This window comes from Colletotrichum higginsianum, chromosome 1 (assembly GCF_001672515.1).
Source record: "Colletotrichum higginsianum IMI 349063 chromosome 1, whole genome shotgun sequence".
Classification (NCBI taxonomy): domain Eukaryota; kingdom Fungi; phylum Ascomycota; class Sordariomycetes; order Glomerellales; family Glomerellaceae; genus Colletotrichum; species Colletotrichum higginsianum.
In genome coordinates, this window is record NC_030954.1 from 3,702,695 (window position 1) to 3,723,214 (window position 20,520).

Below are 20,520 nucleotides of genomic sequence, written 5' to 3' on the forward strand. Positions count from 1 at the left end.
GTCCAAGCGGGTCTTGTTGCCCGATCTTCTTCAACGAAGTGCTGTGTTCGGATATAATACCTCGTACAGGTAACCACCTTTGGGATGGTTTTAAACTTAACGGGGATGGCCAATAAGATCCCTAACCTCTAATTTAGGAAAGTTTCGCATTATCAGATGCAACAAAAAAGCATTGAGTTTCTCTCACACCGTGAGCGTCGGTCTCGCATATAAGCATGCGGACACCGGAGAATCCTACAAAGGCCGACTTGCTGTGATGGGCTGTCGGTGTTTTATTAGCAGACCTTCGTGGCATTGAAGGAAGCCCCGCGTACGTCGTGCAAGTCTCAGTTATGCCTTGCGTCGAGTCGAGATCATGCTGGTTCTTGGAACTGGGCTTGATCCGTCTGCACTAAAAAGCAGCATGTCGCAAAATCTGGAAATCCAAGCCAAATAGACACTAAGGACGCTTTCACCGCCGCTGACATACATGACCATGTAAAAACGGGTTGAGGCAGCATTTTCTAGCCAGGACGGGGCCACATCCGGGGGAGTGTGGGGAAAGCTCTGGGGGCGCCAAGCTGTTCCGGAGAGGCCGGCCCGGCCCTCCAATGACAGTGGAGAGGTGGTCTGACAAACGCCGGATAAGGCGAACATTACCCCGCCAGTCCGCCGAGGAAGTACAGCTCCGTAGGCACTTTACCTTAGGTAGGTTGCTAGGTTGACAGACCACAGCCAACTTTTTTCTGAGTACTTCTTTCTCTGCCCATCTTTGCTGACGTCATTGTACGTGTACACGATTCTGGCGGAATGACATAAGACACCCGTCACTCACACCTATCAATTGGCTTGTCCTAGTAAAATCTGCCTTGCAGGAACTCTTCGACAATTTTTTGGTCTCTTCATAGCCCCAAAGCCGGGAAACACACCACCCTCCGACGCTAGAAGAAAACAAGCGGCCAATCCGTCATCATATGACCCCCTCATTGCGGCTCTACTGCGGACAGTCCAAGAAAGCTGGACCATGCTGAGAGAGCTATCAGCCTGCAAGCGGAACCAGCGGACCAGCCAGCCAGCTTTGTTAATCCCCGGCTCAATGTGCCAACACTTTGTCTCGATCCGTAAGGTTGCGTATTGTGGCGTCCAACGTGTCGTCTGCCATGCCGCAAACCAAGATGCCGCTCTCCCCCAAGCCCAACGGCGCAGCAGCACGACGTTGACCCTTTGCTCGGCCACCCATGTAACTCTCACCATGCCCTCTTTACAAGTACGTTATGTGGGGAATAAAGTTGCGGTCGTCTGGTCACAACGTCCAACATCCCAGACGAACCCCTGTTGCTCTTCCCACGCCCCCTCTTCCGGGCGTCTGCCTTTGCCTTATATTGCCTTACCAAAGGTTGGTGGTGACCCATTGCAGCGACGAACTTGTCCAAGCTTCCCCTCACAAAGTGAAATTACGCTGATCTTGGTACCGCGCAGTAGGTAAGATGTGTGCCCCCTCCCCCATATATACCCGTCCTAGGTCTCGTCATCCGAAACTACCGGCTTTCTTCCCACGTTCCTTGTTCTTCCCGTCCCACACTGCTATCTTTGTATGAAGAATAGTTGTATTCAAGAGCTCAACTGGACGCCATGATCAACATCGCATTGGCACTCGTAGCTCTGGCTGTCTTGCCTCGGACAGCCCAGGCTCTGTATGAGAATGGCTCTGTCATTGCTCCGTGCGACTCACCCATCTATTGCCATGGTGAGATACTAAAGGAAATCGAGTTGGCGAGGCCTTTCTCCGATTCAAAGACGTTTGTAGACATGTCAGTGCCCAAGAACGGATATTGCGTCCATACTCAACCGGAGCTTTTCTGACTTTTCTTCCTCGATCTAGGCCTGCCATCAAATCCCTTGAAGACATCCAGGTTGCTTTCAACAACCTATCGAAGCCACTCAGTAACAACACGGAGCTCAACGACTTCCTACGCGCCAACTTTGCTCAAGCGGGTAACGAGCTCAAAGCAGTCCCCAAGGACCAACTGAGGACAGACCCGAAGTTTCTCGAGAAGATCAACGACACCGTGATCAGGGAGTTTTCACAGAAGGTCATCGACATTTGGCCGGACCTTACCCGCACCTACGTAGGGTCTGGCGGTAACACCTCGTTCCCTAATAGCTTCATCCCGGTGAACCGAACATTCGTCGTCGCTGGTGGGCGATTTCGAGAGCCATACTACTGGGACAGTTACTGTAAATGACCTTCCACACTTTTTTTCATGTTGTCGGCGTGATTGCTGACCATTCGACACGGACAGGGATTCTCGAGGGCCTCTTGCGGACCGGTGGTGCCTTCACCGAAATCTCCAAGAACACCGTTGAAAATTTTCTCGATTTTGTGGAAAGATTCGGCATTGTGCCCAATGGAGCCCGAGTCTACTACCTTAATCGCTCACAGCCGCCGTTGTTAGCGCAAATGGTGCGTCTCTACGTTGAGTATACCAACGATAGGAGCATTCTTGAGCGGGCAATCCCGCTGTTAATCAAAGAGCACGAGTTCTGGACCACCAACCGCACCATTGAAGTCGAAAAGAATGGAACCACATATCGTCTAAACCAGTGGGTCAGCTCGGGTTGCCAAAGACTATGATCGGGGCTGACAATTTTGTCTCCAGATACAACGTAACCAACACGCAACCCCGTCCGGAATCGTACAGAGAAGACTACATCACTGCTTCTAACAGCTCATATTACTCTGCAAACGGCATCATATACCCGGAAGTCGAGACATTGAACGAGACCGAAAAGGCTCGTGTGTACGCCAACTTGGCTTCCGGCGCCGAGAGTGGCTGGGACTACACTTCTCGCTGGATTGCCAGGCCCGAGGATGCGACGAGGGATGTCTACTTCCCTCTGAGATCTTTGAACATTCTCAACACCGTGCCGGTGGAGCTCAACGCCATACTCTATTGGAACGAGATTACCATTGCTGCTCTCTTGAAATCCACAGACAACAGCACCGGAGCAGCCGCCTGGACCCAGCTCGCCAATAACCGCAGTGAAGCAATGTACGACCTGATGTGGAATTCGACTTTAGCAAGCTATTTTGACTACAACGTCACCTCGGGAGCCCAGAACATTTACATCCCGAAGGACGACGACGCTAGCGATGTCGAGACCAAAACTGCCGAATCAGAGCAGCAAGTCCTCTTCTCAGTTTCTCAGTTCTATCCCTTCTGGACGGGAGCGGCACCGGCCCATCTCAAGAATAACCCTTATGCCGTAAAACAAGCGTTCGAGCGCGTGGAGAAGTATCTGGACATCAAGAAGGGCGGCATCCCGGCCACGAATCTCAAGACTGGGCAACAATGGGATCAACCCAATGTCTGGCCACCGCTCATGCACATCCTGATGGAAGGATTACGCAAAACGCCTGCCACCTTCGGGGAATCGGATCCCGCGTGGTGCGATGTTCAGAAGCTTGCACTCCGCCTCGGCCAGCGGTACCTAGACTCAACCTTTTGCACATGGTATGCGACGGGAGGCTCCACGAGCGAGACCCCCCAGCTGCAGGGCCTGTCAACCCAGAATGTCGGTACCATGTTCGAGAAGTATGGCGACAACGCGACCAATGTCGCCGGAAGTGGAGGAGAATACGAGGTGGTGGAAGGTTTCGGCTGGACGAACGGCGTCCTCCTGTGGGCGGTCGATGTGTTCGGAAACGACTTGAAGCGGCCAGATTGCGGAAACATAACGGCGGCCAACGTTCACCCTGGAAAGAGGAGCTTGCCTCAACGCGCGGTTGAGCTGAACCACTACGACGCCAGCTGGACCAAGAAGTTTGGCAGGCGCGCGGTAGAGGCGTAGAAGAAGTTATGAGGCCACCGAGAAATCACTAAACGAGTGCATCGCACTGATTTGCAATCGCTAGACATAATACTATGCATACATAATTCACATCGCGTAATGCGGAAATTGTTGGTATACTTATCGTTCTCGGAGTAAAACAACTGTACTTTTGCTTTCCTGCTCGTCGTCATTGCGACTAAGAAGCTCTACTCTATAAAAAGCCCCGGGAAAGGAACCTGGTGAAGGGTTATGAGTGGTGTGGATGGCAAAGACGAGGGCAAGAGAAATACACACGGTGAAAGTGGCAGTTTTATCACAATCAAATACGCTTGAAACGGCCCTGAATTCCGTTCCTCCTTCAAGTTCACCAAGTCTGAGAGATCTTCGACATCGCCAGTTTCGACGTTCCTTTGGACACATAAGAGCAGATGTACCGGGCTGATTAAATCAGCCCATCGTTTAATTCGATACTTCACTCAAATCGCAACTGATTTCAAGTGTGATGGCTTAGCTGCAAACTAACAATACTCGGCACCGCACAGGCGCGTGATGGCCACGATTGGAACAAGCTTATGAGAGGATGAGGCCAGGTCGAAGGAACTCTTTCAGTGAGATTTCGCTACAGGGAACTTTGTCATCAAGTAGAAACCACCAGTTGCCGGCTCCCCAAGGCCAGTAACGTCCCCTTTTTGAGCATTACCGTGTTGACTGCGAGTGTGTTTTAGTTGGTACAGCAGTGACTGGCTATCTTCAAGCCACCCTGTTCTGTTCTGTTCTGTTTGACAGCGACGTGGCTTGAGGTTCGTGGCACAAAAGACGTGGTTGGTGATGAATTGCTAAAGGCAACGACGCTGCCATCAATCGACAGGTTCAGGTGATGAGAAAATGACCGCAATCCACCAACGCCATATAACCCATATTCCCTGCTCTGCAAGCATCCGAGTGCAGTATGCCTCATGTCGAAACCTCCCGGGCGCTGCCAGCACGATGCTGAGCCCTCTCCCTGACGTCTTGACTTCCTCACCATTACTCGAATCTCTCAACCGGATTGAAGCTGGATGTCCAGATTTCAACAGAGACTCTCATGTCTAAGAAGCGAGAACAACAAGAGGTCGAGCACTCGACCCTGCTTTTCAACAGCTTGCCTCTTGGTACCTTCGTGTGTCCAGCCAGCCTTCTCAAGCACTCTTCGACTCGCCGTGTTAGTACTGAACATGGACGCCTCCAACCTCAACAGTTCAGGGTGGGTTTCGAAACAGAATCTGCAGAGGGCCACCAAGGCTTCGCTAGCGAAGCCTTGTCCCCAATATTCCTCGCCGATCCAGTAGCCGAGCTCCCAGGTACGGTGCAACACATCGTTGCCGCGGATGATGCCTATGTTGCCGACGTAGGCTCCGTCTTCTATTCTGCAAACGGCAAAGTCGTTGCCCGGGTCTTTGGCGCACATTGTGAGACAGACCTCGGCATGCTCAAGCAGATAAGGCGATGGGAAGGTGTTCCGCATGTTTCTTGCTATCTTGAGGTTGTTTGCAAGTCGTGCCATGTCCGGGGCGTCAGCGAATGTGGAAGGCCGGACAAGGAGCCGCTTCGTGATTATCACGGCACCACCGGTGGCGCCATTGCTGGGCGTGACAGCCTGTGTTGTGGATAACATGTTTGATGGTTGGATTGGCAACAGATCAGATGGAACAACCTGGATGAGGAAGGGGGGCGGCAAGGGAGAAGAAGGTAGGCAGTTTCTCATGGATAAGAGAGAAAACACCAAGTCACCTGAACAAAATCTTGCAGCTTCAGAGCATAGTGGAGAGAGCCAACAAAGATAGTTAGCTCTTCCTCGGTACCAAGAGTTACAAGCTCGTGCTGCTGCAGGGAGTTTTCATGCATAATCACGGGAGATACGGTCCATAGCAGAGACTGTGTTGAAAAGGGAAATGTAGCCGCGTTGGCTCAATGTAGTCATGACCCGGCCGGGTTAGGGAGCGGAGACCGACAGACCCCCCATCGCAAAAGTGCTCTTGCCTCTCTGCTCATCTGCTTGAGACGAGCTCTCCGGGAGGCCAGCTGGCTATAAGCTGGTGCCAGACGGCGGTGGCAAAACACAGATAAGGTCTGTGCAGCAACAAAGCCTAAGGTAGGTACTGAGCTGCTGAGCTAGGTACCTGGGTACCTTTGAGCTGGCTGAGGTGCTTTGCCAGTTGTCGCCCGGTGGCTCCTTCCATGCCGAGAGCACCGGCCAATAATCAATTTTCGAGCTCCGTCAGACAACCGTGACGTTGAAGACTGACAAAGCTCCGCTCCACCCATCATCAGCTTCATCCAAAGCTGCAGCACCCACGCCCGCTCGACCAAAGACAATACGATCGACATTCCCGATTCCTTGCGCTGCGCATCTATCTCGACAGACGAACCATTTACAGGCCTAAATCATGTCTGGAGGAAGAAGCCCCATGGAGGAGGCTTACGCGCGCCTTAGGCAGGTTGCTGAGCAGCAGCAGAAGCGCGGCGGCTTCGGTGGCGGCGGATTGCCCGGTGGCCCTCGCGGCGCCGGTATGGGACTGGCGGGTCTTGTTCTTCTGGGAGGTGCTGCGTTCGTGGCCCAGAATGCGCTGTTCAACGTCGATGGCGGTCACAGAGCGATCAAGTACCGGAGGACGACTGGTGTGAGCAAAGAGATCTACGCCGAAGGTATATCCAGCACTCCTAGCACGACTCTTGGCGGATGTTGATGTCCCAGCACAATGAGTTCCACCTTATCTAACCTGGCACTGCCGTGTAGGAACTCACTTCGTCATTCCCTGGTTTGAGACTCCCGTCACCTACGATGTTCGCGCGAAGCCGAGAAACGTTGCCTCCCTTACGGGAACCAAGGACTTGCAGATGGTCAATATCACCTGCCGTGTTCTTTCCAGACCCGATATCGCGGCTCTGCCTCAGATCTACCGCACATTGGGTACCGACTACGACGAGAGAGTGCTTCCATCCATCGTCAACGAGGTCCTCAAGAGCGTCGTCGCTCAGTTCAACGCTTCCCAGCTGATCACCCAGCGAGAGATGGTTGCTAAGCTGGTCCGCGAGAACCTTTCCCGACGTGCCGCGCGGTTCAACATTCTTCTGGATGATGTGTCCCTGACGGTATGTTTCTTGTCCCTTCTGACCTCCAATGTGCACACACTGATTCGGCTCCGTAGCACCTTGCATTCTCTCCCGAGTTCACGGCCGCCGTCGAGGCGAAGCAGGTCGCTCAGCAGGAGGCTCAGCGTGCAGCCTTCGTCGTTGACAAGGCTCGACAAGAGAAGCAGGCCATGGTTGTCAAGGCCCAGGGTGAGGCCCGCTCCGCCGAGCTGATTGGAGATGCTATCAAGAAGAGCAAGGCCTACGTCGAGTTGAAGAAGATCGAGAACGCCCGTTTCATCGCTCAACAGATGCAGGAGTCCGGTAGCAAGAACAGACTGCTGCTCGACTCCGAGGGCCTGGGCTTGAACGTGTTTGAGGATCGCGAGAAGAACTGAAGCGGTTTCTTGTGAGCGATGAAAATCTCCCCTGTATTCCTACAGTCTTTGAAGGACCTGTACAATAATGAAAACGCCTGAAAGCTTTGGACACAAACCCTTCGTTCGCATATGCAGAAGGAAAGGGCTGATGTATATTGAATCCGTGTAATACAAACAACCTGCTCAGTTATTTATCGTAATCTCCAGAGGGGTGAATACATGCTTCACTTGCCGACGCCTGATTTAATATGAACTTCAAGGTTTCATCGTCTGGTTTGTTTCTTGGGGTTTGCGCAGCACAGACCACAACGTCCACTTCAACACTTGACGTGGGGCTAGGCATCTCCAGGCTCTGGGCACCCCTCCTCCCCTGCTCAGCTTACACTGCCTAGGTAGGTACCTAGGCTTGCTAGGTAGCAACTGAAGCCCCTCCCCCACCACGACTTACCTATTGCCCACCTCAGCCGCCAATCGTGCAACTGTCACAACTCCAACAAACGAACGATACCCACGACCGAACGAACCCATCCGCCAACCCTCACCTTTTGCAACGCCATTCGACCTAGAATAACCTCACGCAATCTAGCACGACTCCCCAAACAAACTCCAATCCGTCAAGATGTTGATCAAGTACGTGCGCTTCAGCCATTCAGCAGCGAGCAGTGGCCAATCTTCCCGACACCAAAACGCCGAAACAGTTCGAACTAACTGCTCGGACCGGCAGGGTGCGGACGTTGACCGGAAAGGAGATTGAGCTCGACATCGAGAACGAGTACAAGGCGTGTGCTCCCTCCATGATACTTTCTTGTCGAGTGCTTGAGAAGACGGCGTCGGTCTGACTATTCCGACAACAGGTCTCGCAGATAAAGGAGAAGGTCGAGGAGAAGGAGGGCATCCCCCCAGTTCAGCAGAGACTGATCTATGGCGGCAAGCAAATGTGAGGCTCTAAACCACCAAACAGAAGCGCCCCCCGCCCCCCGGGCCGGAGGATATGGGTAAAACAGTTGACTGACGCCACGCGCCTTGGTCGAACAGGGTTGACGACAAGTCCGCATCCGAGTACGGCCTCGAGGCTGGTGCTACGCTGCACTTGGTCCTTGCCCTGCGCGGGGGCATCTGATTCGGTTACTCGGAGAGAAGGAATACTGGCCGAAAGGAAAACGTCTCGGTGACTCCCTGGCACCTAGGTTAAGCGCACATCACTGGAGTGGCGGGGCTATTAATGGAATGTGCCATGTCGTCTTCGTCCGAGGGGAAACAGCTGTTGCTGCCGCTGCCGCTGGGTCCGGAGCAATGCGATGGCGGAGACCTGCACTTGGGCGTCACATCTACGCAGGGTTTAGTTCCCAGACACATGCAATAGTCAAAGCATGGCGATAGAACATCCGCCCTTGAAGAATAAAGTTTCATTTAACCATCGGACTGCCGTAGAAGTAGTATGAAACTTCGTACTTGTATATATATATATATATATATATATACAAATATGTAACTCGAGGCCAGCCCGTTGGGCATGTTCAAGCACGTTACATATCTAAGCCCAAACCTAGGCCGATGCTGTTGCCGCCGTCTCGTAGGCAAGAAGTACCTTCTGATGCAAGTGGGTATTTACAATATCCCGCCGACGCCCAAATCCTAATGCCGCATGGCATATCCGTGTCCCAACGCCCGTAAGTTACAAATCTTCGAAAATCCTTTTCCCTTTCCCTATTCGGATACTGTTGCGCAAGCTTCCTCGAAGCTTCAGCGCCTGCCCTTCTTCTTGGGCATGAATATGTCAACCGCCTTTCTCTTTCTAGGCAGCTCTAGGTTACCTGGGATTGGACGGGCTGGGTGCATCTCATCCAGGGATGCGGGCAGCGGTGGCGACTGCGGGCCATTGTTATGGGCAAGCACCTTATGGCCACGAGGCGGCTCTGTACTCCTAGTGACCGGTTCGGGCTTGGGCCTGGGTCGCTCGACTCTAATGTTGCTATTCGGCCGAGGTGCATTTCCGAGAATTCCACCACCACGTCGCAAACCTGCCGGCTGCGAGCTCGACGGAGACGATGATGGTTTGACTGCAGAGCTGAACTTAGCAGATGCGGAGAAGGGTCGAGCTTTGAGCCCTGTAGAATTGGAGGGCGCCACAGGCTTGTTGGGTGGAGAGATTGGGCCGACAGGATTGCTGGCCTTGCTCCTCTTCTTTGGCGTTTCCTCATCGCCGAACAAATCACCGCCCTCATCATCTGACGAGTCGGAAACATAAGTGGTCCTGGATGGTGCGACGTATGTAGAATGCGTGGGAGGGCGAGCGCTAGTTGACGTAGGACGAAATACCGGTTGAGTCGAGATCCGATGCTCGGCGGCCATGGAAGGCGGGGCCTTGCTCAGCCGCGGGGCCCTGATCAAGCCCGTAGGAACGGCCAGGTTGCTTCTTATGCCGACAATCTCCTTGGCCTCTCGCCGAGCTTTCTTCATTACGCTGGCGCCCGTAGTCGTCTTCATCCTGCTTCCAGCCGCGAAGCTGAGGGAGCTCGGGAGCTCCTTCCCTCCTCGACCTCGAGTCCCAAAGGTGCGGCCCGTCTTGGGTGGCGTCGGTAGGAATCTGGCAAACTTTGGATCGACGATCCTGCTGACATTGTTGTCTTTTTTCTGCTGCAGACCCTGAACCCTCGCGAGTAGCTCGGCCTCTGCCTGCTGTTGAGCCTGACGACGCTCCTCCGCGTATCGTTCGTATATCTTGTACCACTTCGATGGGTTTTTAGGCGCGTAGTTCTTTTCGTGGCTTTCGGTTGGGAACTCTTTCTTGATGAGACGTAGCCAAAGCTCGGAGGTTTCGCCTTGGATGTGTGGAGAGTTGAGTTCAATCTCGCGAAGTTGGGCAGGGTTTGTGACCCTTATAAGGATGTCTCGAACATGGTGGTATTGAAGAGTGTCGCCATTTCCAACACTGCTGAGCTCAGTGATGTGTCTCTGACACACAGCGATGCACAGTTCAGCAAGTGATTTAGCAGGCGCCATGGTTATTTTGTAGCTGGGCAAAGACTCTAGCCTGCTGTTCTTCCAGTCTTAATGGCGATGTTCGGGTGTGTGACGGGTGATGTACGACTGGATCGCAATCTCATTGTTGACAAAGACTGGAGGCGTCGGTGATATATACAGGCTTTCGGTGGAAGTTTGGCGAGTTAGTCCTCATGGACCTGTGGAAAAAGAATCAATTTGATGCGAGATAAGTTGTTCGGGGGCTTGACTTTTGTAGTTGCTGTTGTTGGTCGCTCAGGGAAGGTGGAAGGCGCAGGCAGACAGGTCCCTTTAAACAGGTCACGACAATGGAGTTCCAGGTTTATAGTGGAGCAGGTGTCTTTTAAGTGGTTCCCCGCAGCTGACTTGGACAGGCCCCTGTTAGTGCTAGTCGGCAATCAATGTACAGAGTACAGAGTACAATCACTCACATGTACGGATACCTGGGCCATCATGATCTTTCGGGTTGTTTTCCAGCCTTTAGAGGCTGTTTCCCCTAATGATTTCTATCAAACAATCATTAAAAACTTCCCCCACGCTACAGCTCGCAATTAATCTGAAAGACGGATTGTCCTGCAACCTACCTTTTAGGCAGGTGCTTTGGTTTGAGGTCACTCTCATTCTACCCTATGCACGTCACATGATTTTCTGCGCTAATCTCTAAGAAGACACTGCTGTTCATGTATGCAGGGTACCTTGCTCTGCTTCCTGCCTGCTTGCCTTACCTCAGTGCTCAGGTCCACCATACTTCCTGCCTTGGACGTCATTGCAAAGAAACGACTTCACCTCAACCTCCCGATTCTGGGACGCCAAAGGAACCTCGTAGCCAGACCAGCCATTCCCATCATGGCGGACTCCACGTACATCAAACCTGAGCCATACATCAAGCCCGATCCTGAAGCTGTGACAGCTTCTCCCCTCGACGACGACGACCTGTACGAAGATGCCGGCGATCTTGAGTTTTTCGACCAATACAGCGACCAGGGATCCTTTGGCCAAGCATATTTAGCCCGAGTACCCAAGGACTTGTGGGAGGCATGGGACAGCTTGCCAGATGACGCCGAAATCGAGGTTGGCACTATGCGACAGTGGGACGTTGTGCGCCCAGATGGCAGCGTAGAGGTATGCCGGAACGCGCGATACGACGAGGCTGGGCAGGTCAATTGACTGGTTTATTTATTTCTAGCACCGCTTCAAAATGCTTCTTAACTCCGACCGAGCCGAGCACCAGCTCATGCCCAAGGAATACGATTTGGAGATGGGCAAGGAGCTTGCGCGCAGCACGTTCGTCTTCACCGAAGAGGACCTGCCCGGCTTCAAGGCGAAGTCGAAGGCGAGAACCGATGCGGCAAATGCTGGTATTCCGGCCCGGTTCCTGCGGCCCAAGGCCGACAAAGTGGAAAAGAAACCGTTTGAGAAGGGTCGTCGTTGGCAGCCCTACTACCGCAAGGCAATTCCCAGTAAGCTCGACCCGCGTTCGTCGGGATGTCTGGTGTCTAATTTGGCGTAGAGAAGACGAAGATCGCCGCGCGGATCCAATACGAGCTAGCTTGCAAGCCTGTCGACAATGCCGAGAGTCAAGCAATTCTGCAGCGGAAGCAAGTTGAGGCCCAGCGGCCGAAGCATACACTTCAGATTATGGAGCAGCGCGCAGCCAACAGCATTATCCACCATGGGTCTGCTGCCGCCGTGGAGAAGTTTGGCTCTTTCATTGTAAGTAGCGACCGGCCTGCACGTTGCTTCCTGCCGCTAATGCAGCTCAGAAAACGTCTGCGCCCACAAAGGCCACGAAGCCCAAAAAGGCCGAGAACAGAGCTGCCCGTATGTCGGAGGAACAGCTTCTCGATGGCCTCATGGAGGCTTTCAGGAGGTACGAGTACTGGAAAATGTCCATTCTCAAGGCCAGATTCGATCAGCCAGAGGCTTTCTTGCGCCAGACTTTGGAGAAGATCGCAGTTCTCAACCGATCCGGCATTCACGCCAACGAGTGGTCGCTACAGGAACACCTCAAGAGTATGGCCTCCGGCGCGACCAGCGAGACCGCCCCAGAGGAGGCTGCCGCCGACGACGACGATGACGACGAAGTGGTTATGGAGGACGTTGTGTAAAGGGTTTGTACTTATACTATATGAACTACGGGCTTGGGGCCCGAAAGGCATTGCGTGGCGTTCGGATTGGCACTGCTCGACTTGGTTCGAGGGTAGGTGGTTTGCTACTTTCAGGGACTTCTGATACCCCTGGGCACTGGATTACAACGCGTTTTGTAGAGCTTGCTTAGCCGCTACTCGACATCCAGCACGGGAGAGGAACGAAGCACGCATCGTGCGTTTTTGTGAAAAGAATGCAGGTTTCTCGCAGTGTGATATTGTCTGCAGGGCTCAATGCTATGTACCCGTTCTTGGTGCATGCAGCGTTGGCTGTGTCGGTTGAAGATCGTCTCTCTCCGGAGTGGGGAACCCACTAACTTCATTCCCAAACATGACATGCTGTTACTACCTAGGGTTGATTGATGTCTCTACGCATTCGGAACAAGATTCGACGCGCATTTACTTTCAGAAGCGCCGTTCTCCTCCACTTGTTTCAACCCATCGCACGTATGCCTCGTAAATCACTCAACCTCGTTCTCGACTTTGACGGGACGATCACGACAAAGGACACGATTGGAACCTTGGCAGAGATTGCCCTCCGGTTTCAGCACAAGCGCGGCATTGATCTTTCTTCGGCGTGGCAGCAGATACTCAGAGACTACAGCCATGATCATGCTGAGCATGTCTCCAAATACAGGCCTGGCGAAGAGGAGCGCATCTCTCTTGCTGATGAGCTCGCCTACCTGCGTGGTCTAAGGGAAGTCGAGCTGCGGTCCGTCCAGCGTGTGGAGAAGTCTGGGTTGTTTCGGGGTATCACAAGAGAGGATCTCAAAAAAGCTGGAAACGCCGCGAGGATGGAAGGATCGGTCAAGCTCCGTGATGGTTTCGTAGAACTGATGCACATGGTCAAGGCGAATGGATGGTCCGTCTCTATTGTTTCTGTCAACTGGTCGAGATCCTTCATCAGCGGGGTCTTGTCGGACTACGGCTTTGTCGTCGTCGCCAACGAAATCGAGACCGATGGAAGCATCTCGGGGCCGGATGAGCTCGGCCCGCCGACGCGAGATACCATCCTAACGACATGCGATGACAAGCTGCGCGCTTTGCGCGCTTTGACTGGCCCAGAGAGAGCGGATGATGCTGAGAGGTTGGTCTACTTTGGCGACTCTACATCGGACATCGAGTGTCTGTTGGAGAGTCGTGGCATCGTGGTGTCGTCGAGTCCGGACTCGGGCTTGATGAAGACCCTGCGGAGGGTGGGATACGACGTGCCGCGGGTGCAGGAACGCCAGCCGTCCAGTGGCATCGTATGGGCCTCGACATTTGTGGAGGTTTTGAAGAGTGGTTTCCTGCCTCTCAGAGATGACTAGAAACGAGGGGCTACCTTATAGCGGTTGGGTTGAGTCCGAGGCAAACAATCCGCTAAGAGGACCGCTTACTGCGACGTGCTTATGCTGCCTCTGGCTCTTTGTTCAGGTGATTGGGGTCTTCAGGAGCACAGCAATGCCATTCATTCTCTCTCTCTCTCTCTCTCTCTCTCTCTCTCTCTCTCTCTCTCTCTCTCTCTCTCTCTCTCTCTCTCTCTCTCTCTCTCTCTCTCTCTCTCTCTCTCTCTCTCTGTGCGTGTGTGTGTGTGTGTGTGTGTGTGTCCAGAACAGGCAACTGAGCTGCGGCATTGACATCTGCTATGTTCGACCATGAACCAGAAACAACACGGCGATCTCAGGTTATGTTCAGGCATATGCGTCTCCGGTGGTGGTGATATGAATATATAAACACCTATCGCTATCCAAAGCCGAAACACCGGTCAAATAACCCACCCCAACAGCAAACCCAACCAAACAACCTCACTCAGCTTTACGCACCTACCTAAACAGACCTAGTCGTCAGGAAACATGTGCTTCTACCGCGGAACCGTCTACAGCTGCAAGCACAGCGAGTTCGGTAAGAAGGTCTCCGACTGCAAGGCCCAGCGGGACTTTCTCGACAGCACCGACAAGGAGAATAACGCGTGCACTGAACGTCGGATCCATTCGATGAACCGCGTCCGCGATGACTCCAGGTGCAGAAAGTGCCAGCGCCTCGACGCACTCAGGACCCGCACTAGAAAAACCTTCTTGAGCCTCCGGGAAAACCTGGAGAAGCGCAGGACAACTTCTGAAAAGCCTGCAACAGAGATTGGCGAGTCTTCTAGTGGCATCTCATCTTCTGGGCATGCCTCGGGGGATGTTGTCCCATATGTGAAGCATGGATCCTCCGCTGAGCTTGTTGGAGAGGCCTGGACGTCAGACAACACCTTGGATGATGTCCCTTGTTCCAGTAGATCCAATACTTGTGAGCTTTCGAGGAAGCTAGATGCTTCTGGAAAGTCCAAGGATAGAGCTTTCAAGCTTGACGCGACGATATTTGAGCATGACATGGCTTCAAAGTGCGCGTCTTCTTCTGGTGTGTTCGACGACGTCAAATCTCCGGATCATGATGGCCCTTGTGTAGATTCGAAGCAGAACCAGCTATCAGTTTCTCACTCGCTACTACTTGAGAAAGAAGAAAAGGAGTAGTAGACCAAGAGGATATTAGTTGATGGTGGCGGCGATGCTCATATATTTGTTTACGCAAGAACATTCGATCTTTTCCTACCTGGAATCCATAGCCCATCCTGCCTGCGAAAACTTCGTCTGCAGCTACAGTAGCTGAATACCACGAGGTTAATGGTGAAGCAGCCTGGAGTATGAGTGTATGTGCTGATGTTTTGTTTCAAAAGCCCCTGCTGTTGGTGCATCCTGCTATCGTTCCTACTTGCTGTAAACAAAACTAGAGGGCTCGTCGCCATGTGGTGCTTCACCCAGCTTTTTGTGTCCGAGTAAGCCGCCCATTAACCACCCTCAGAATCCCCACCACCTTTTCCTTATTTTCTGATCTTCATCGGCGGTGATGCCGTTCTCCTTCACCACATTAAGGAATACCCTTTCCAAAGTGGCTCCCCCAATCGAGTAGTACTCGATACCGCGGTTCTTCTTCGACTCTTCCAACAACCTAATTAGATCGAAAATTGTGCCAATGTCACTTTTCGTTGCGTTCTGTCCATTCACCGTCTTCTCCATGTCCTGGTTTCTAGATCCCGGGACAGTGAAGCTAATCTGGCCACCAAGTGCTTCTCGCTCCATAGTCGTCCCAGGTACCCTATCTTCCACCCATGCCCTAATGGAGGCCATCTCCTCGGATGTGGACAGTGGGGCTGTCTTGAGGAGAATTCGGACGTAGTATAAGTTGCTATATCTCTGCCGCAGGGCCCTGGTGGTGCCGATGGCGAGGACCCGCCGCGACAAGACGGCAGCTCTATGGGCGAGGGTGTCTGCCTCCTCCATACTGTGCGTCTTCACCCCATTTCAGCATACATAAAATGGAAAGAAAGGGGGTTGTGAGCTTACAGTGAGCAGGACAGAACGATTCGGCGAAATTTGCTGGATGATCTTCCAGAATGCACGCTTAGCCACCGCATCCATGGCCGACGTCGGCTCATCCAAGACAAGGACAGGAGGTGTGCCTGAAATACGTTAACAAATGAGCTTCTTGAATCCGAAAACTAACGTGCCCATGATTGCAATAGCAAGACTCAGTTTACGCTTGTTGCCACCAGACAGCTTGGAGGCTGATCGGGTAGCATACTGTGTCAAGCCCAGCTTTGCCATGACTGTGTCGACGTTCTGCTGGACATCATCGACGCCCTTGATCCTTGCGAAAAAGTCCAGATGCTCTTCGGTGCTCATCAAGTCCAGTGCATCGTATTGGGCACAGACTTTACGCTGTCAGCATTACCATCATCCGGATGAGGAACGTTGGGGAATGTGCTTACCCCCAAGATGTTTCTGGGCAGAGTCACTGTTGGCATCATGTCCGCAGAGATATCCATTGCCATGGTCCGGTATCAAATCTCCTCGGATCAAGTTGATCAGTGTCGATTTTCCCGCACCATTGGGCCCGATGATTGCCAACACCTCACTTTTGCCAATACCCAGGGAGATATCGTCGACGGCAAGAGTCCGATCAAAGGACTTTGTGAGGTGCAGGGTTCGTAAAGGATCTTCCGTGGTCTCTTCAACTCGGAGTTTCTCCACCTTGACGTCGTCACTCGAGTAGCTTGGCAACTTCTCCGAGTCTTCTTCCATGGGGCTATGCTTGACCGCTCCAGCCTTGCAGGAGGGGTGGTATCCTTCCAGCCATATGAGAATACCAAGCAGCGTGGCAACCTGAACAATCAGGTACAGAACCGGTCCACCGTACGCATGGATTGACGAAGCTGGTATGATGGCATCTCCTCCGCAACTAATTTCCATAACGTTGAGCCCGAAGGCGACTGATTTGAAGACGTTGCCAATAGGGAAGAAGATGTTCAATGCAAACGTTGTCGCTTTCATTGCGTCGTCTACTTCTGCGACGTCGACAAAGGCGTTCGGCGCCTGAGCATTGAATTAGCCCACGACTTGGGTCATTCCAACGGGATATATGGCTGGTTTTACTCACTGCAAACGCAACGACGACGATGGTGAACATGATCACGTTTGAAGAAGATATGGCAAGGAACGCCCCCGGGCCGGTCTTGCACAGAACAGACATGATGTAGCTGAAAAGAATGCCCGTTAGGCCATAGAGGGCCAGAATGGGCAGCATCACCCATGCACCACCAGTCCAAAGAGGCATGTTCGTCCCGAGGTGGCTGGTGATGGCGATGGAGATGATAGCCACGAAGAAAAAGTCGAACAAGGCGTACGCAACCCATAGAGGCGCTCTTCGTACTCCGTTGGCGTATCCAACCGAGCGCACTTTTCGGCTCTTCTCAACGGAGGGATACAAGGCGAATGCTGCGGGATATACCGCTTGCATTAAGCAAAAAAAAATTGCGTAAAACATGCCGGAGTTAGCTGATCGCTTTCAATCTTAAGTCAGCGGGACCGCTCTGATCAGGAAGGGGGGCAACTTACTGCAGGCGTCTCACCCATGGGGCCATACGACGCGGTGATCTGAGAGTCGCTGCGAATCTGGCTGTAAAGGTTGAATAGTGTCATGCCGTCGACGACTCCAAATTCAGCGAACGAGGCAATCACCGGGTTGCTCGTTTTGGATTCCATGAAGATGCCTCCCGGTAGTACTTCCCCCTTATTTTCTTTCAAGTAATTTGTGAACCCGTCCAGGGTCTCGACAGGCCGGACCCATTCGGCATATTGAGACATGTTGAAGTACCTGGCCATTGAGCCGTTCTTGTTCATCAGGCTGTACAACGATTCGTTCATCCACGGAGGTCCACCGAGAAGCAATCCGGGATGAGTGCGCATCTCGCCTTCAACCATATAGCCTCCCCCGTAGGATACGTAAAACTCGTGTGCAGAGTACAAAGTCGGCTGGATATCTTCACATAGCGGAGCTATGTACCCCTTCAACATATCGGAGAAGGACGGGGTGACAACGATGGGGAGGCCCAGGACGTATATGTAGGGCCACCAAAACCTTTTCAACACGATGATTCTCTTCCAGAGAAGAGTCTTCACCTGCGACCAGAAGGATGTCGTTTTCCCAAGCCCTAAACCGAAGTTCGTACTAGGGGACATCAAGTCGGTGTTGGTGACCAATGCTAGGTCGTCTGTTACGCGCAGAAAAACGTCCTCAACCTGTGGGCCTACGATAGAGACATCGGGAACACCGTTGGCGGCCAGCTTTGTAGCCAGTCGGCCAGCAGAGGCAGAGTCGGGAGTTTTGTATACTATTTGCAGTATTAGTTCAGTCTAGCTCTCAACCTGCATAGGGGTATTGGGGTTGTGATTGCTGAAAGCAAATGACTCCTGATGACCTACCAAGTTGGTCTTGATGGATGGTGTGTGGGTATTGTCGGTAGACCGGACCTCCCTTATATGACACAGAAACCTTGTATCCCCCGCCGTGAAGTTGTTTCAAAGCCGTAATTGGGCCTTGACACTTGACTTTGCCGTTGGACAGGATCACCATATGGTCGGCAAGAACCTCAACCTCGTCCAAGAAATGCGTTGTCAAGATGATGCTTCGCCGACTTCGCTGCTCCAGAAGAATTTCCCAAATTACTCTCCTGGAAAGGGGATCCTATATCGCCATATCGTTAACCTTTTCCCCCGAAGTGTGGGATTGAGGCGTAGGAGCGTGTACCAATCCTGAAGTACATTCGTCGATCAGGCAGACCGAAGAGCCTCCGACAAACATGCAAGCCAACTGGAGTTTTCTCATTTGTCCGCCACTGAGAGTGCTGGCAGGGCTTTTTGTCTTGTGGGACAGATCGCAGCCAGCGATGAGCCGCTTCATACTTTCGAGGTTGTCCTTGTCACCTTTGATCAGATTCCAGATACACATATGCTCTTCTACTGTTAGTTCAGGCCAAAAAGTGTTTCTCTGAGGACAGATGCCTGGAGACAGTCAGCGTATGAGTCTGGCAGAAAGAATAAAAGACTGGTTCGAATGACAGACCTAGCTGTGATGGGGCTGCGCTGATGGCGACTGTGCCATCGGTCGGCGTCAGAAGACCTGCCATCATCTTCAAAGTAGTCGTTTTTCCGGAACCATTCTGACCGACAAGACAGAGAATTTGACCTCTATGCCCCCGAAGACTGACGCCGTCGACGGCACTCACAGGTTTCTGCCTCCCGCAGCAAAATATCCTTCCAGCGAGAGAAGGCTTGAAGGTTTTCCGGAGATCTATGGCTTCAACCGCAATTGAGTCTGCGCTTCGGCTTTCCCCATTAAACGTTCGACTCTTAAATACAGTACCATACATGATCTTTTCTGTCAATATGGCCAGCGGAGGGTAGCCCACAATAGCCACGACCAAGAACGACAAAAGCGTGCTTCCAGTAACAAGAAGTTTCCTTTGCGCCGAGAATGCTGGGGGAGGTATGTCACCCAATATTGCCGGTTGCAGGTTGTATTCCCAGTATGACATGAACTGAACGAAGAAGAAGTGATTGGAACTCGGGAAGAAGAGTGACATGGCTGCAACTGTCGCAGTTGAGACCTCTTCGAGCCCAGTCAACAAAGCGCCGATGGACAGAATCAGAAAGGCACCAGAGACGTAGACAGGCGCGGTACGGGCTTTGCGGAAGAAAGATGCCGCAAAGACGGTTGAACTGTTTACAGCTAGACCGAGGAGGACTTGCCAAATGATGGGGATAGATGGGTTGCTCTTTGGCCAGAGGGAGTTCCAGTGTAAGGCGCCAAGAACAACCCACAAGGGAAAGTAGATAACGTTGAAGACTGCAAGATACGACAACACGCGAGCCGTAGAGTTGCCGCCCATGGAATCGACGAGTTGTGACATGCCTGCCTCGCGCTCTTGAGTTATCAACCTGGTGAGATGGAAAAGCTGCTGAATGAAGCCAAGAAAGAAGGCAAAGCCGTACATGTTGGCGATGAGCTCTTGTGAACTTGACCGTATGGTTTCGTCCCACTCCTTCTGAGTCTTACTCGTGAAGAGCAAGGTGGCGGGGTTGGTAGTTGAGTTCGTCATGGCGTTCTCCACGGCAACCTGCAGAGGCAGGAGGAGCCTCTCAAGGTCGCCGTTATGCTCAAGCACATTGTATGGAACTCCTTGCCTTGCCGGGTCCGCTCGAATGGTGTAGTTCCAGTGATGGTCACTGTCAATAGTGTCGAAAGAGGTCGTCTGCGGCGAGTCTGTGAAGGTGATGGAAGCGTGGCAGCTGCTGATGCCCCGAAGGTTGGCGAGACATTCGGCCAATAGATCTCGTTCGTCGTCTAGATATCGTACAGTCTCTGGCCGTAGGGGTTGTATGATTTTGGTGATGACCTCGTCCACATCGGGCCCTAGGTGCGGAGTCTTTACGATGTATAGGGGTTTCTTGGTGATGGTTTCGGCAAGACTGGGCAGTGGGATCGGCGATCCTACACCATTGACGTTACTGTTGGTCGCAAATTTTGGTATGTTGAGTAGAACGGCCACGATGACTATCGGAAGTAGGTAAGCTTTGATGATGAAGGAGATCGGATGTCTGATGACGGCGACGAGAAGCGTCTTCCAAGCTAACGCCCGAAGTTGCCCCCCAAAAAGGGGCAAACCAGAAGCCCGTCTCATGATAACGATGATGGTGATGTTG

The 20,520-nt window shown here is 52.6% G+C and overlaps 9 protein-coding genes across 9 annotated transcripts; 6 read left to right on the plus strand and 3 right to left on the minus strand.

Annotated features, from left to right (window-relative positions):
• Nucleotides 1-1,611: 1,611 nt before the first annotated feature.
• CH63R_01099 (Trehalase) lies at nucleotides 1,612-3,831 on the plus strand (the record flags this gene model as incomplete). The annotated part of the gene is made up of 4 exons (XM_018296074.1): nucleotides 1,612-1,790; nucleotides 1,862-2,217; nucleotides 2,283-2,583; nucleotides 2,640-3,831. 4 exons carry the CDS (start codon nucleotides 1,612-1,614, stop codon nucleotides 3,829-3,831), a joined length of 2,028 nt encoding a protein of 675 aa, XP_018164436.1.
• A 1,051-nt stretch (nucleotides 3,832-4,882) lies between these two features.
• Nucleotides 4,883-5,467, minus strand: CH63R_01100 (Acetyltransferase; the record flags this gene model as incomplete). Its single annotated transcript, XM_018296075.1, has 1 exon — nucleotides 4,883-5,467. One exon carries the CDS (start codon nucleotides 5,465-5,467, stop codon nucleotides 4,883-4,885), a length of 585 nt encoding a protein of 194 aa, XP_018164437.1.
• A 772-nt stretch (nucleotides 5,468-6,239) lies between these two features.
• Nucleotides 6,240-7,322, plus strand: CH63R_01101 (SPFH domain/Band 7 family protein; the record flags this gene model as incomplete). Its single annotated transcript, XM_018296076.1, has 3 exons — nucleotides 6,240-6,498; nucleotides 6,590-6,945; nucleotides 7,002-7,322. 3 exons carry the CDS (start codon nucleotides 6,240-6,242, stop codon nucleotides 7,320-7,322), a joined length of 936 nt encoding a protein of 311 aa, XP_018164438.1.
• A 601-nt stretch (nucleotides 7,323-7,923) lies between these two features.
• Nucleotides 7,924-8,424, plus strand: CH63R_01102 (Ubiquitin-like protein 1; the record flags this gene model as incomplete). The annotated part of the gene is made up of 4 exons (XM_018296077.1): nucleotides 7,924-7,934; nucleotides 8,029-8,116; nucleotides 8,168-8,241; nucleotides 8,340-8,424. 4 exons carry the CDS (start codon nucleotides 7,924-7,926, stop codon nucleotides 8,422-8,424), a joined length of 258 nt encoding a protein of 85 aa, XP_018164439.1.
• Nucleotides 8,425-9,047: 623 nt separating this feature from the next.
• CH63R_01103 (RNA polymerase II transcription factor SIII subunit A) lies at nucleotides 9,048-10,307 on the minus strand (the record flags this gene model as incomplete). Its single annotated transcript, XM_018296078.1, has 1 exon — nucleotides 9,048-10,307. One exon carries the CDS (start codon nucleotides 10,305-10,307, stop codon nucleotides 9,048-9,050), a length of 1,260 nt encoding a protein of 419 aa, XP_018164440.1.
• A 684-nt stretch (nucleotides 10,308-10,991) lies between these two features.
• CH63R_01104 (Transcription initiation factor IIF) lies at nucleotides 10,992-12,415 on the plus strand (the record flags this gene model as incomplete). The annotated part of the gene is made up of 4 exons (XM_018296079.1): nucleotides 10,992-11,429; nucleotides 11,494-11,767; nucleotides 11,818-12,020; nucleotides 12,071-12,415. The coding sequence occupies 4 exons, from the start codon at nucleotides 10,992-10,994 to the stop codon at nucleotides 12,413-12,415; spliced, it is 1,260 nt and encodes a 419-aa protein (XP_018164441.1).
• A 488-nt stretch (nucleotides 12,416-12,903) lies between these two features.
• CH63R_01105 (Upf0655 protein ycr015c) lies at nucleotides 12,904-13,764 on the plus strand (the record flags this gene model as incomplete). The annotated part of the gene is made up of 1 exon (XM_018296080.1): nucleotides 12,904-13,764. The coding sequence occupies one exon, from the start codon at nucleotides 12,904-12,906 to the stop codon at nucleotides 13,762-13,764; it is 861 nt and encodes a 286-aa protein (XP_018164442.1).
• A 525-nt stretch (nucleotides 13,765-14,289) lies between these two features.
• CH63R_01106 (uncharacterized protein) lies at nucleotides 14,290-14,952 on the plus strand (the record flags this gene model as incomplete). Its single annotated transcript, XM_018296081.1, has 1 exon — nucleotides 14,290-14,952. One exon carries the CDS (start codon nucleotides 14,290-14,292, stop codon nucleotides 14,950-14,952), a length of 663 nt encoding a protein of 220 aa, XP_018164443.1.
• Nucleotides 14,953-15,276: 324 nt separating this feature from the next.
• CH63R_01107 (nod factor export ATP-binding protein I) lies at nucleotides 15,277-20,498 on the minus strand (the record flags this gene model as incomplete). The annotated part of the gene is made up of 9 exons (XM_018296082.1): nucleotides 15,277-15,768; nucleotides 15,823-15,938; nucleotides 16,017-16,190; nucleotides 16,248-16,851; nucleotides 16,916-17,320; nucleotides 17,374-18,149; nucleotides 18,241-18,502; nucleotides 18,566-18,819; nucleotides 18,881-20,498. The coding sequence occupies 9 exons, from the start codon at nucleotides 20,496-20,498 to the stop codon at nucleotides 15,277-15,279; spliced, it is 4,701 nt and encodes a 1,566-aa protein (XP_018164444.1).
• Between the last annotated feature and the right edge of the window lie 22 nt (nucleotides 20,499-20,520).